The sequence below is a fragment of the Xenopus laevis genome, chromosome 2L (genome assembly GCF_017654675.1).
Source record: "Xenopus laevis strain J_2021 chromosome 2L, Xenopus_laevis_v10.1, whole genome shotgun sequence".
In the NCBI taxonomy this organism is placed as follows: domain Eukaryota; kingdom Metazoa; phylum Chordata; class Amphibia; order Anura; family Pipidae; genus Xenopus; species Xenopus laevis.
The window spans coordinates 120,388,344-120,404,113 of NC_054373.1; the positions used below are offsets into that span (position 1 = coordinate 120,388,344).

General features: G+C 37.9%; 1 protein-coding gene across 2 annotated transcripts in view; it reads right to left on the reverse strand.

Moving 5' to 3' along the window:
* The window catches only part of tfdp1.L (transcription factor Dp-1 L homeolog), a 39,908-nt gene extending 24,569 nt beyond the window's left edge, over nucleotides 1–15,339 (reverse strand). The window contains exons 1-4 of one of the 2 annotated variants that reach the window (XM_018245212.2): nucleotides 15,184–15,339; nucleotides 12,168–12,235; nucleotides 6,782–6,848; nucleotides 1,840–1,946 (exon numbers count right to left, since the gene is read on the reverse strand). In XM_018245212.2, coding sequence (XP_018100701.1) covers nucleotides 1,840–1,946; nucleotides 6,782–6,848; nucleotides 12,168–12,179 — 186 coding nt within the window. In that variant the 5' untranslated portion in view covers nucleotides 12,180–12,235; nucleotides 15,184–15,339. 2 annotated transcript variants of the gene reach the window in all.
* Nucleotides 15,340–15,770: the final 431 nt, after the last annotated feature.

A 15,770-nucleotide genomic window follows, 5' to 3' on the forward strand; every position in this document is an offset into this window, starting at 1 on the left:
AATATATAACTTGTAAAATTAAAAACAATGTATACTAGAAAGTTGCTGCTGCCCATGTCCTACTTCTAAAATGTGCAACTATTTACATAATGCAAAAAAAATGCCCCATATGCACTGGACACTGTTCAGATACAAAGGGTGACCTCATAGTGCGCCCCCTCTTCCACGCATGGTTATTGTTATAATCTCCGGGTATTATCACCATCCACCCCCCCCCCCACGAACTCCAACCAAACAGCACTTTGTTTGCAGGAGAAATAAGTTACTCCTGTATCACAAGCAGCGATTAGTAGCATTCTTCACTGCTACCATGTTGACAGGCTCACTTCTGAAAATGACATGGCAGCAAAGAAAGTTGCGGTATACTGAGGCAGAATAATTTTGCTTTCTTAGAATATGGGGATAGAATTCTCAGATTAATATAAATGTGAAAATATGTTGCCTTGTGAAAAGGAATGCCATCTTACAGTTTAAATACGAGGACATAATCAACTGCTATACAAAAACTGTGCAAGTTATTTAATGTATTTATTGACGCATTCGTTTTCATTTGGAGGGGTTGAACTTGATGAAAAACTCCTTGCATTTAGAGCAGGTGTGCCCAAAATGTGGTTTTCTAGCAGATCTTCAGCTGTCTTGGATAATAGGTGCTGTTTAATTAAACATATTTCTTCCCATAAAAAGCTCAACTGCAATTTTAATATGAAGAAAGACCAAACAGCAGAATTACACTACAAACTACATGTTTTTGGCAGAATTGGAACAGTCACATACAACAGTAGACCTGCTGTGTACTAGATGAGGAAATGCAGATTTGCATCACTGCTATCAATTCCTGCACATATAACAAATATAGCTTTGGAATAGGATGGCAGAACCCATGGAACACCCTGTGAATGTTTACACACATTTTTACTATTTTTAGAACACGTGCACCTTTTTTTTTTTTTTTAAATATAAAAACACAACACAAAACTTGTAAACTGTACAGACCTAAAGACTATGAATTCAATACTCAAACGTGGATGCTGCAATGATCCACAACCAGTGGCTTACCACATTTTAAGTGATGTTACTGAATTTATAGCTATTTTATTGCATATCAGTTACAGTGCCATATATTTCTGAGCCTTGTTCAAGACTGTTGGCTAGCAGAAGTACACCATACTTTTGCATTTCTAAAACTAGAATATCCTCAACATCAACACATGTTGTTACAAAAAACTCATAGCAATATTCAAGGACAACAGTAAATAGGTAATGATTTAGGGTGGTTTTAGTGGCTAAGAACCTACAAACCTTGCTATCATGGAGTACATAACACAATTCGGCCAGGCACAAGGATACGGCTGAATACTGCTAAAAAACGCCAAATCCTTGCTGAATACCGAACAGAATCCTGGATTATCTATTTTATATATATATATATATAGATATATATATAGATATATATATAGATATATATATAGATATATATATATATAGATATATATATATATATATATATATATATATATATATATATATATATATATATCCACCATTAAGGTCCGCACTCGTCGTTAAGGACTGAACTCGGGTGCTGTGTGTAGATCGTGAAATCCAAAAGTCCAAAGGTTTACACGCACACCGATGTTGATATAAATGTTACTTTATTAGGAAGTCATTAATTTTATTGATGCAATAAATTAATGACTTCCTAATAAAGTAACATTTATATCAACATCGGTGTGCGTGTAAACCTTTGGACTTATATATATATATATAAAGATTTCTTTGAAAGTGAACAAAAGTCCCAGATTTCCACAAATCAGTACAAACACATGACTATCTGCTTACCACATGCTGAGAAATGTTTACATTGGACTGTCCAAACGTTTTCGGCAGCAGCTGTTTTCCAACGGAACTGACTGATGATGGATGGACAGTCAATAATGACACTACACCTAGAAATAATAATAAAACAATAAAAAAAAACCTATCAACACATTTAACTAATACAACTTTGATCCATGAGAGCAAAACTTAATATATAAAGATGCAGTGGTCCCTAACTCACCTTTAATTATGGCTAGACAAACAGACCTTTTATTAAAAGCAGTGTAGGTGGTTCTTCACGGTGAGGGCATTTAGGTTGTGATGGCAGATTCATTTTATGCCTTTAAGGCTATGGGCACATGGAGCTGAAGGCTCCACTGCTCGCTCAGCCTGCATGCCCTTGCTCCTTTCATCTAAGCTGCTTCCGCTTGCATGTCTGCCCAAAGATGTCTCATTTGGAGTATTTGGGCTCACCTCTGCTTCACTGCGTGTGAGGGCATGCAGGCGGATCTAATTCAGATCAATGGAGATGGGGCTATGGAGAGTACCTGCTTCTGTCAGCCCATCATAAACATGCAGGCTGAGTTGTAATATTGTTTTGTAGGCAGCCAGCTCAGGACATTGTGCCCGATTCTGTACTTTTTGTGCAGGCCTGGCCAGACCAGATATGACTGACGCAGTTGAACACATTGCAATATATGGACAAACAATCTCTGTTTTATTTAAGGGGGCATCTTTTAGTAGCTTAATGCATATTGATAATGGATAATAGGGAAGAGGATATCATACCATTGCCTGCTCTCAAATAAACTAGTGCTGTCTAAATTCTGTGGTTCCAATGGCTAGAATTTTTCTGGGCTACATGGTGGAGGCCTGATTGTGGAAAGTGTGGACTGCTCCCACTTTAAACCACACCCATGTTATCAAAAGAACTCATGTTACCCAGAAGATAATGAACACACCTTAGGGACCCACTAAGAACTATTTCCACATGCAAACAAACCAACATGCAGCACAGGGCAGGCACAGTCAGGACCTTGATTAGATGAACAATATGTACTATAATTACAATGACAATGTTGGAGCTGATCCTACAGTCTGCCTGAGGTGTGAACAATACATGGAGTTAGTGTAAATATGATATGTGAACAATGAAGGGGCCAGTCAACCTTAGTACACACACACAAGGTAAGCAGTCAGACCAGCTTGTCTCGTTACCGACCCTATTCGGTCGATAGGCTGCTGGGGGGGGGGAAGGGGGGCTGATATCAGAGCACAAGTCACATGGCTGAGGACACCTGGGAAACCGATAACATGTCCTACACCATGTCAGATATCAAAACAAAATATATTTTAATAAAAAAAATCTGTTTGATTGCAATGTACAATTCTGCTGGAGGAGTACTATTAACATATGCATTTTGTGTAAATTAAAAAAATAAAATAAAAACCATTTTCAGGTGACAATTCCTTTAAATATTCAAAAATACAGAGAGAGCATTGCATTGTCCCGTTATTACATGTATTATAAATATCCTTTTATATTTTTTGCAAATAAATTTAAGACCACAAAAAGTATTTCCAAACTATTTCCATATAACAGTATTTTTTAACATGACTGCAGTCACAGGAAAATAGCTGCAATATGCTAAATACAGTGCTAAGAACCAAAGCTATATAGGAATGTTATTAGTGTGACACCTAGTGGCACATTCTTTATTTTCAGTTTTACTGTCCCATTGCTTGTATGGGGGGGGGGGAATACATTTGAGTTATAATGTGAAAAGAAACCGAGGCTTAAACAGTATTCTTACTGTTACAAACCCTGTGGATCAGGAAATCAGAGCCAAAGGCAAACGTTTTGTGTTTTTCTGGAGCTAAATGGGAGAAACAGGGAAATTCTCTACCTCACAAGAACCAAACATGGAGTAGCTTTAATCTGTCATTTTAGCAGTATACATAGTCCTTTCACCATATATTTTGTGTATTTAATCTACCAGATAAGCAGGGAGTTAAATAAGAAATGAATAAAAACCATAATTTTTGGGGGGGGGGAAAAGCCCATAATATGGGATCTATTTTTGGGGTAAGAAAATAGGCAAAACCTAAGTTTCCTTGTTGTACAGTTTATTATTGGCCTACCATCACACCTCATAGGGCAAGCAGGTAGAAAAGGGAGGGAGGGGGAGAGAGAGAGAGAGAGAGAGAGAGAGAGAGAGAGAGAGAGAGAGAGAGAGAGAGAGAGAGAGAGAGAGAGAGAGAGAGAGAGAGAGAGAGAGAGAGAGAGAGAGATGCAATTTTCTTTTTTTAAACAGACCCATAACTGGCCAAGAGCCAGTTCACAGTGCATTACAGAGCCCACAAAGCTACCCCATTAAAACTCAAAGACAAACTACATCCATTAACATGAAGTGATTGCGTTAAAAAAAAAAAAAAGGCTTTAGTTCCTCACGTTTTTATGCAATCTTTTTGTTCAACCGACTGAACTAAAGCTAAAAGTCTGCAGTTCAACTGCATCAGAGTGGTTTCATTTAAAATTCATTGTGGTAATGTACAGAACCAAAATTAGAAAAAAGTTGGCTCTGTCCAAAGATTTATGGACCTAACTGTTATCTATTTAAAAATAACACTGTCGCAATCACAGCCTCCATATTGTGCGATATGGGAGCAAGACCTGCCTATCCCATTGCCAGAAAATGGATGGGATAAAATCTGGGCATCCACTAAAGGGGTTTCTGAGAACGTTGCTACTAAGGAATCATACAAACTCCTTACCAGATGGTACAGGACTCCACAAAGGAAAAACAAAATCTCTTCATTGCATTCACCCCAGTGCTTCAGGGGATGTGGAGATATTGGTACTCTAGTTCACACATGGTGGGACTGCCCATTAGCACGACAGCACTGGATAAAAATTCACTCTATGTTGCAGGATTTTTTCAATAACCTTTTCGTTTAAACCCATGGGAGACGTTACATAATTACCCAATAAATGATTTAAGCAAACGGTCCAGAAACTTAACCAAACATGTCCTTTCAGCAGCAAACTGGAGCCTAGCTATAAGTTGGCTGACGCCAGATATAACTTGGCAAAAGACTCTGAATAAAATACAAGTAATCTATACAATGGAGCAGTTATCAGCACTTGGATCAGCTATGAAGCAAAACAAAAAAAAAAAAATGTGATTACTAGGCCTGAAAGAAGTATATACGGAGTGACAAGGTTAATTTTTATTATGAATATTGCGGTTAGTGGGGGACTCTACTTGTAACTTCCTACTTTATCTTTTATGCTTATTCTTCTATTATTCCTTTTTGCCTTTTGTTGTTTTCGTTTGTTTGAATTGCATATAATAGCTGCATTGCCTAAACTACTGCTGCTTACGGTACTGCTTGTAACAGTGTTACTGACTTCTATACAGTAATAACACTGTCCGATATAGCATGTCTGATGTAGGATCATCCGTGAAGATGTATTTCCACTTTGAAAATCATTTACATCAAAAATGAAAATAAAATAAACTAGCTAGCTACATATCACCTGCTATCAACTTACTGCATGCGTATATGGGTTATTCAATTTCTAACACTTTTTAAAGTTGTCACCAGAAATGACTTTATTTCAATTATCTTCTATTTGTTACAGTTTTGAAGCATCTTTCTAAAGCAGCTCAGGGGAAATTGCCGACTGATGCATTCCTAATCTTTGGCCCTGCGGAACAGAATCCCTGAGTTTCATTAAAGGCAACCGTTTTATTTGATACAACAGTTGCTAATATCACACAGATGTTGCCAAGAAATGTATCAACTAATGTAGCAAGTTATCAGTTCAGAATCTGCACCTGAAGTTACTGAGCTTCCAGACAAAACAAAAAACCTAAAGGATAAAAGTTGGAAAACAATTAAAAAGTCTTTATTTCTGATGAACAATCTGAAAACATCTGAACTGAAAAAGTGCTTGGAAGACCCCATCATGATGCATAAACAAATACCTGTTTTGCGGTCTACCCTTCAATTAGGCATTGGCTGAGTCAAGTCCACAGTATGTAATTTATGTATATAACCTTAGTCTTGTTTAACTTATGTATACGGCTTTAGTCTCTTCTCGTAACTTATAACCCAATATAAATAATACCTGTAAGACAGACTTACGTCTGCTATGTCATCCGAAGGATAGTGTTTATTATTGAGCTTTTTGGATTCCGAAACACCACCTCAATAGTTAAAGATACAGCTATGCCAGGTTTGGAAGGATTGTATTTTCACTTTGATCAGACATTGTGGGAAGCAATGCCAGAGCAGTTACAGCTATTGATGAGGACTGTCATAGTTTTTTATGTTCCTTCAGAGTACATGCATGAGTCTTACTTTAGCGGACTCATTAAACAGTCCAAAAAGCATATTGGCATTAACTGATAATCACAATCTTCACATACCTTCAAAGTTACGGAGCATTTTTTGGTTTTCCATAAGAGACGCTGTTTGAGCACAGAGATAGATTGGGAGCAATAAGAAAAGTTTTTTTTTAGTTAAGTGTCCTTTAGAAGAGATAAAAAAAGGTTGTTTTCTTTTTGAATCCCCAAAGATTGAGATTTTTTTTCAGTTCACATAACTATGCATGCTTACCACATAGGACAACTTTTCCACAGTGGTATTCAACTTTTTACGATTAAGTTTTTAGTCAGGCCTACTTCAACTGCTGTGCCCAGGGTGTGTTTAAAGAGCAAGGCAGCAGTGCAGGTTTCTGGTGTGTATGAATGCAAATAATTTTGCTAGACAAGACCAGATGCTGGACAGAAGGCAAGCAAATGGAAGCCCATTTTAAGCAGCTTATAAATAGTACAATGTGTAGTTGGTGCACAGGATAATTGCAATGGACCTAAGTTTCTTTTTAGCATTGCTAATATTTAGCAAATTCAAAGTGGCACGCTGAGAAGCAAATGTGGGGTGTGGATAGTCTTACCTTTTCCAGGGCTAAGATTCTGATCTACAAAAACCTTGAGTTCTCCATTTGCTTCTATAAGACCAGCCTGTTGAAACAAAACAAAAAAGTTACGACATGCCTTGTGAAGAATAGGCAATACAGAAGTTCAAATTGACAGGAAAAAATACATTTTAAAACTGACCGTAAACATGAAATGATGTAACCTCACAAAACCAAAAGAACAGGATCTTATTACATAATAACCCAAATATGTAATAAAAGGCCAGGAGCAGTAACCCATAAACAAAAAGCTTTTTTTCTTGAAATCTTCACAAGTGAATGATTCCTGCCGATTGGCCCAGGAGCAATAACCCATAGTATCCAAACTTTATTACGTTATTACATAACCTGAAAACAACTCAACTGAAAGAGAGGTTGGAAGATGAACAAACCCTTTAACTCTTGAGTTGTTTTCAGATTGTTCTCCAGAAATAGTTTTTTTTTTTTTTTTTTTTTAAATTACTTTCCATTTTTACCGGTTTCCCAAATCTAAGTTTAAAGAGGTGGTTCACTTTTAAATTAACTTTTAGTATGTTATAGAATGACCAATTCTAAGCAACTTTTTAATTGGTTTTCATTATTTTTTTTTTATAGTTTTATAGTTATTTGTCTTTTTCTTCTGATTTGTCTTTTTCTTCTGATTCCTTGCAGCTTTCAAATAGGTGTCGGCATCCCCTTCTAAAAAAACAAATGCTCTGTAAAGCTACAAATGTATTGTTATTGCTACTTTTTATTACTGATCCTTCTAGTTAAGACTCTCTCCTATTCAAATCAATGCATGGTTGCTAGGGTAATTTGGGCCCTAGTTACCAGATTGCTTAAAATGCAAATTGAAGAGCTGTTGAATAAAAAGCTAAATAACTCAAAAACCTTGAATAATAAAAAATTAAAACCAATTGCAAAGCTCAGAATATCATTCTCTACATCATACTAAAAGTTATCTGAAAGGTGAACAAACACTTTAAAGTTTACTGTCCCCGTCTCTAGTGTTTCATTGTGGCAGTTCAGTAATTCAGGTGAAGATTCTAAACTGTTATATATTTGCAACATTTAGTTGATACAGATTTCAGCAGCATCTCTGGAGTATTAGCAACTATTGTATCAATTAATAGTTGCTGTTAATGAAACCCAAGGGATTCTGCTCAGCAGGGACAAAGATAAGAAAAGTATCAACTAAATGCATCAACGTAGCTGCTTTAAAAGGTTGAAAAATGAAACTTTACACTTCAATCTTAAAAAAACAGTTGCACATAGAAAACAAAATAAATTGGGAAGTCTATTTCTGGTGAACTATCTGAAAACAATTGAATAAAAGCCTTGGAAGGAGAACAACCCCATTAAAGTAAATTTGAGCTACCCCTTGAATTTATTAAATTTGTGAAAATATTTTTTAGAAGCCATAATGAACGTTAATTGTTGGCACATAATAGCAGGTCCTGTTCTCAGCAACTTTTTTCAGTTTTTTGTCTAGCACCTGTATGGCCAAAGTATGTAAAAATCAGCTAGTCTGGCATGCATAGAAAACAAGAGGTTAAGACTTTATAAAAGCAAACATTCCGATCACAAGTGCAGTTGCAGCAAATAAGACTTCCGGCTGAATGTTAGGGTCTAAAAGAAGTTTTGGCACGTGACTGTTGTGGAAGAAATATTTGCAGGCCTTCCTAGTGCCACAAGTGAAAACTAGGGAGTATAGAAAGAGACTAAATCATAGTTTGTATTTTCAAATCTGAAAAAAATAAAAATAAATAAAACATTTTTGAATATAATATTGCATTGAGTTGTCCAGAGCTTTAAAATTACATGACTTAAGAGCCTGGATCTGGTCAAATTGACTAAAGGGCGAAGTGACTAAATCGGGCGAAGATTCGCTGATTTTCTAATGGTCGCTGGCATAACTTCGCTAGCAAAGAAGATAGCCTCTAGTGGTACTTCGTTCCCTAACGCCTGCCGAATTTGCATTCTGGCAAATATAAATATATACATAACCTACTGGCAAAGATCCCTTGAATGGAGTTATCACTAATTTATTAACTACTGAAAAAGCATACACACTTTGGTTGTTCAGGTGTAAACCATATTCATTTCATGAATACAGTTTTGATTAAATACACAATTAAACAATGAGGAAATTCTGGTCTAACAAATCATCCATGCAGAAAAAAATCCAGCAGAAAATTCCAATATTCTCTCATGCAAATCTCCAGCCACCCATTGTGACAAAGTGCCATTGTGACAAAGTCTTATTTTTTAGTGTTTTTGTGTATCTCTTGATCCTTTGTTTAATAATTAATGGATGAAAGTTTAAGAATCAAGAGTAAAAACATGCAAAAATATTTCTCAAAAAAAATAAAAAAAATAACCCAGTTTCACCTGTCATTCGGAAAGAAAACCACTACTGTCCATTACAGTCTGTTTTCTTGCCAAAAACACTTACATACACATTCTGGCAGGGCTGTGTATTTTGCATGTTAATTTAAAGACTTTAAGTACAAAACATACAAGACATTTTATCAGTGCCAAAGCTCAAAAATATATCCAGCTGATATTAATTTGAACCGACAGATTTCAGCAGGTTTCTTGGCTGTCCATGCCTTTTATTCAAGAGTCCCAATAGTTATTCCCTATGCCATTCCACTTTGTATGTATGGGATTACTTGGGTTGTTACAGACATTGATGTAAATTTCATGTCAATAGCCCCATTAGGAATATATTTACGGAGAAAACCATTGACTTGTTCAATACGTATTTTGACTGCTGTATGTAAATAGACAGTTTGCCACATTGAGGTGGATAGAAGAGGGAAAACATTGTCATAGGAGGAAAAAAAAAAAAAAAAAAACTTGCTTGTGAATAATGACTTGGTGAGCTATATATCCGATACAGCATTGATTGGCAAAGCCTTTAATCTCAAAGGCAGCCTTGCCAGCAGCAGGCTAAAATATGTGCATTTTCCAGTGAGCACCAACCATAGAGATATGAAAACTAACACAAGTTAAATACATTTGGATAAACAGGTTATTCAGCAATTTCCCATCAATCTTTTCTTGTACCCCTGCAGAAAACAGTTATCTATAAGAATATTGGATCTACTATTGGGTTCTATAGTATTTTATACATTTTCTAGCTACCTTTTGATAACATAAATATGTAACTTAAAGGACATGTAAACCCTACATGCAAAATCACTGAAGAGCCTCTTTGAAATCTCTAAATACCTGCCACTCCAATTGTTCAAAGGTTAATAGTAAGGCTGCAGCATCCCCTTTCTCCTCCTCTAACCCACTTTGTCCCCTCCCTCTAAAGTTTCCTTTGGCTGTCGGCTCATGAGCATGCTCAGTTCTTCTCAACTCCGATTACTAAACACACCCTCCAGTATAGCAGCCAATGAAGAGATGGCATTGCTGCTTCCCAAAGAAACTCTCCTGAGCAACTATTGCAGTGCTCAGCAGGACTTATCATAATAAATTTTGCCTGTGCTCTTTAATTGCATGAACTTGACATCGCATATGTGCTGTTTGCAGATATAAATGCACTGATGATGTGTCAGAGGGAAAATGACCTCCGGGTGAAAGCTGCTATTTGTTTTAGGGAAATTTAATGATGCTGGCAAACAGAGGGGATATTTGCAGTACAAATAATGACATTTGGGTGGGGAGATGTGCTCAACTTACATACATGGTAGGAAAATGTAGGCTTTATATGTCCTTTAAGTGATTTCAACCTTACATTGATAAGAGTGACTGATATAGATCTAGAAAGCAAATAGGCATAGCAAGTTCTTCCTTTTTCTTGTCATTAAGGAAGTTTGAATATCAAGGTCATTTATATAATCTTAGGCCTGCAAGACAGATGTACAAGACTAAATGCCTCATGAGGAAACATTGAAAAATGAAGCACCGAGTATGGTTTCCCACCAGCGATTTACTATTGCACATAGGAAAGCATTTTGGTACCCCCAGTCACAACCTTTCACTCGCTAAAGCATTTCCAATATCAAACATTAACCTTTTGAACTTGAAACCTTGTAATATTATACTTCACTGACTAATATCGCATGAATGTGTTTTTCCACTTGTCAGGTTTGCAGTGTGCTATGATTAGTCATGAGGTAGGCCTTGTGAAGTAACTGAAGTGCTCAATCTATGTTTTCTTTGCTTTAAAGGGAATGTTAACCCAAAAAGTACATTTTGCCTCATAAAAGAAAAAACAATTCTAAGCAACTTTGCAATATACATTCATTACAAATTTTATAAGGTTTTTAAGTTATTTACATATGTATTGCTAGTGAAAGAAGTGTTTGTCTGCCCCTCTCTATTCTCTGCCCTTATGGATCAGACTGTTGATACAATGTAAGACAAGGCAGGTGATTAACAGACCTGTCTTTGCTGGGGAACGAATACTTTTGCAACATTGTTTAAAATGTAACCGCCAGGAGGTAAGCAAATGCTGCTTTCAATAGTTTTTACAAATAACTTTTTAACAGTGCTGAAATGTTTTCATAAATGTCTTTTGGAAAGTTGCTTAGAATCATGTTTTCTTTTATTAGGCAAATTTTTATTTTGGGCTTGACTTGCCCTTTAACAACCCCAAGCCATGTTTCTGAAGTCAAAACAGAGGTGAATATTCAATGGACAGTAACTGCTTTTGCAATTGGTTGTAGACACAACCCAAGATCGCCAGATGTAGAGGACCATCAGCAAGTCATCACTCCCATTTTTAAAAAATTTACTTTCTCAGATACAGAGAAATCTGATGAAGTGCCGGGAGAGTTAAGGCACAAAAGGCGTAGGTTTTCTCACCAACCCACTGGCAAATGTTCACTAGATGTGCACAATAAAGCCGCATTATTATTGAGCAAGGTGCGTCACCTGTGAATCCTTCAGTCAGCGCCGTACAGCAGGTTAATCTTTGTGCAATTGTTAGCTCCGGAATGAAGTGATCGGGATACCGCGAGAGCTGCTACTGGAAGGGGAGACGCTGCGCTGCTGCACGGATGAGCTCCGCTACATTTCTAAAACCTTTTCTGTGACAGAGAAACTTCACCAGGTATTATTTGGTTTGTTTTTACTATGAACTGTAATAGGTGTGGGGTTTTTTCAGTGATCTGACACCATATAATCATTTGATAAAAATAGTTAAAAAAAAATGTATATTTCTGGAGTTGGATTCAAGCCTACATAAATACATAGGACAGGTGTGAATGGGCATGCAGGCAAAGTCAACTGAAGGTGAAGAAGCCACATAGAACCAAGTTTAAATGCCAAGTCGAAGAGAAACAGACAAACGTATATGATCATTAAATTGCAGAAGAGTTTTATTGAAAAATACAAAAACTTGGAGAAAAAAATATCTGGAATTACTTACATCTTTTGCCATGTTATCAGATCCTAGAAGTCAGGATGGCAGGTCTCAGGTCACCAAACAAATACAACCTAAAACAAAACAAATGAAACCGGATTTTAATAGGATGTTAAAAAGGTAGATCAGCAAATTGACATCATGTCTATATAGGATATTGATGCACACAATCCCTTTTTCCTTTTGCTAGGGCAAACACTAAATGCGTAGAACTACTTACAACTCTTAGTGACGAGCATTTGGAAGAAGCACTGGCTCCTTATATAGGAACCTAATATAGGACCATGATACAATGATTCAATTCAAGTTCCTTCACCAGATTTATACAACACCTTTAAAATTACAGAGGGTGGGTGGCCGTCCAGCAGCCGCCTGTCCTAGATGCCAAGACAAGAATGCCTCTTTCCTTCACTTGGTATGGGAAAGTCCACCACTGGAAGTTTACAGGAATTAGTCCAATATATACGGAAGAAAACTTGCAGTTCCCCAGTCTTTGCATTTTAGAAGTATGTTTATCGGACTTTGTGAAAGATTTATTTCCACTGGACAAAACAAGATCCTTTGCCAGGACCTTATTTTACTACTCTAAGAAATTAGTTGTTTTGAACTGGATGGGAACTAAAGCACCTTTGGCTGCATACCAAGGTAACCTAGTGAATAAATCTCTGCCAGACTTACATAACTCTGGTCTGCCGGACTAAATTTGAGTAGATATGGGCCCCTTGGTTAGATAAGTCACCCTCCTGTTGATGATGCAACCCGTACACAATTAAGAATGCCCTATGTTATGTGCAACGGAATACTGGTTGAATGCCTATACCTTTATTGTATGTCCAGACTGTGTATTGTACACCATTCTTTTGTTTTTTCATATCTATTTTATGCTATTGTTTTGGATTTGTTAAAAAAAATGTGTTTAAGTTCAACGTCCACAGCTTCTCAACTGTGCTATGCCCTTTCACATCAACAGATCAACTTTTCAAACATGACCAACTCTTCAAAATTACTAGTGAGCAAATACTCCACAGACATCCTAACTTATCTTATCTAATCTTAACTGCCTTAGACCTGGCCACCAAGACAGTATCGTTAAGATGGATACTTTCTGGATAAATCAAAATGACAATTAAAGAGGATCTAAACTTAGGAAAAAAATATATTTACTCTGAACTTCTCAAAGCAAGGAATGCCCCCAAACCAATCCAAAATGCAGGCAAATCACACCACTTTTAATCAAATCAAACTTCAGTCAAATACTCAACAACGTCCAACCAGCAGTTTTATCAAGGTTATTCACTTGATACATCCCAAACACTGACTTTAGTTTGATGCTGGGGATTGATTCAATTCCAGCTGGGTTGCCACAGGTTGGGGAACCATCATGAAAATTTACAGCCTAGATCAGTGATCCCCAACCAGTAGCTTGTGAGTATCATGTTACTCACAACCCCTTAGATGTCCCAGTGGCCTCAAAGCAGGTGTTTTTTTCTTTTTTCACCTCCTGGCTTGGAGGAAAGTTTTGGCTGCATAAAAACTAGGTATACTGCCAAACAGAACATCAATGTAGATTGACAATCCACATAGGGGCTACTAAATGACCAATCACATCCCTTATTTGGCACCCGAGGAACATTTTTTTATGCTAGTGTTCTCCCCAACTCATTTTACTTCTGAATGTTGCTAACAGGTTCTAAAGTTTGGGGATCCCTGGCCTAGATGATTAATGTGCCAATTTTATCACTGTGAATTGAAAGCCAAAACAGACAACCACTGGGCATAGTCTTGTTTCAACATATTACCTATGTATTGTTGGGGAAATAACAAAATCGGGGGTAGACTTTAGAGAGAGGGACATTGGGAGGTACAAATGTATTTGCGGGATAGCGAGAAATGTTTCAAATGACACTACTTTCAAAAGGGTTACTGGGACCCATAGCAAAACCCCAAAACATATCAATTTACCTTTTTAACACGCATGTTGCCAACTGGGCACCAGTGAGCTCTATAAGCTCCTAAGGATTCAGGGTCTGGTTTCCCTTTAATAACCCTAGTGTTAAATCCCATTACTACAAACATGTTGAGCCTGTACCCAGCCAGGAATGTGTTTATTGTTAACCACAGGCAGGGAAGGCTATGAGAAGCTTGCACACAATCAAGCCCTCGCTTCATGTTGGCTATTTATGTAGCGGTCAGGTCACACCAGGTCACTATCCTTTTGCTTACTCTATCCCACCTCTTAAATATGGCAAGGGTTTAAGAAAAGGGCTGTATATATGGAGGCAGGAGAGCATGGGAGAAAGGACTAATGGAAAAACACAAGGCACTTGTGCAGCACAGACATCACACAGGAGGAGGAGGGGAGACCCCAAAGGCTCAAGACAAATATGATAGAACACCATATGTCACCAGGTTGGGGAAAACAATGATAACGCCATACAGATGTGATACTCGTCCCTCTCCTGGTGGTGCTGGGTAGTTCCCCTCCCCATTTAAAACCTTATATTAGCATGCAAGGAATAGGAGGTCTAAATGGCAACGAGCTAGTGTATGAAACAAGGGCACCGGTACAACACAGGCCCCGAGTCATTAATACAGATGTAACAGCCCCATACGTGCAGCCTGTCACCCCCAGCCTGGGCCGCCATCAGGGGAGGAGAGTGGACCCAGGCCCTGTGTGGGTTTGAAGGGAGGGGGCGGCTGTGCTTCACTTACTTGGATTCCCGGGCTCCCTGCTGTTAATAAGCTGCAGATTTCAGAAAGAAGGGCGGGAGTTATACTATCTGCATGTTCTTTTCCTACACAGCTTTCTCTATGCTCGTTTTGGCACAGAAGTTTAAGTCCCGGTAAAGCCTATAGGGATTGGATAGGCTTGGGGGAAGTTCAAACTGAACCTTAGCTCCCGCCCTCCCTTCCGAAGTGTGCAGCTCACTGGCAGCAGGGGGCCCGACAATGCAGGTAAGCGCATACTGCCCCACAGCCCTGCTTTTCCTTATTCAGCCCGCAGTCCCGCATCGCTACTTACACCTCCAGATAAAAGCTGTTAACTGCAGGCGCCTAGCCTCTTATCTTATACAAAATCCCAACGCCGCATGTCTCCTCGCGCGAGACTGGCGTCAAAGACTACATGGAAGCGCCAGGACGCTTTACGCAGCCGCCTTGTAGGAGTGACGAGTAAATCGCGGTAGTTTAGCGCCGAATTTGTTTTTCCTCTGCTCGCGCCTCCTACTTCTGTTGGCGAACTCATGAAAAACAAAAAAAACTTTGTGTTGGTGCCGTGCCCTCTGCCACCTCAGCTCCAAATGTTTCCTCATAAGTCATTTGCATTCTCTGCTCAAGAGTTGCCACTTCTGCCAGGAAGCTGAAAAAGGACTTTTCCCATGTAGCAAAACCGCAGAGCTTCTCCCAATTTCACCAAAAATTAAACGTGTTTGTGAGAGGAAATTGTCGTATTTTGACTTTTTTGGTCATTTATTTAACATTATTTATTATTATTATTAACATGCATTTATATAGCGCCAACATATTGAGTAGCACTGTAAAGTGATTGTACAACTAAATCACATGAATTACATACATAGAACATATGGAGTTACATACATCACAATCAAT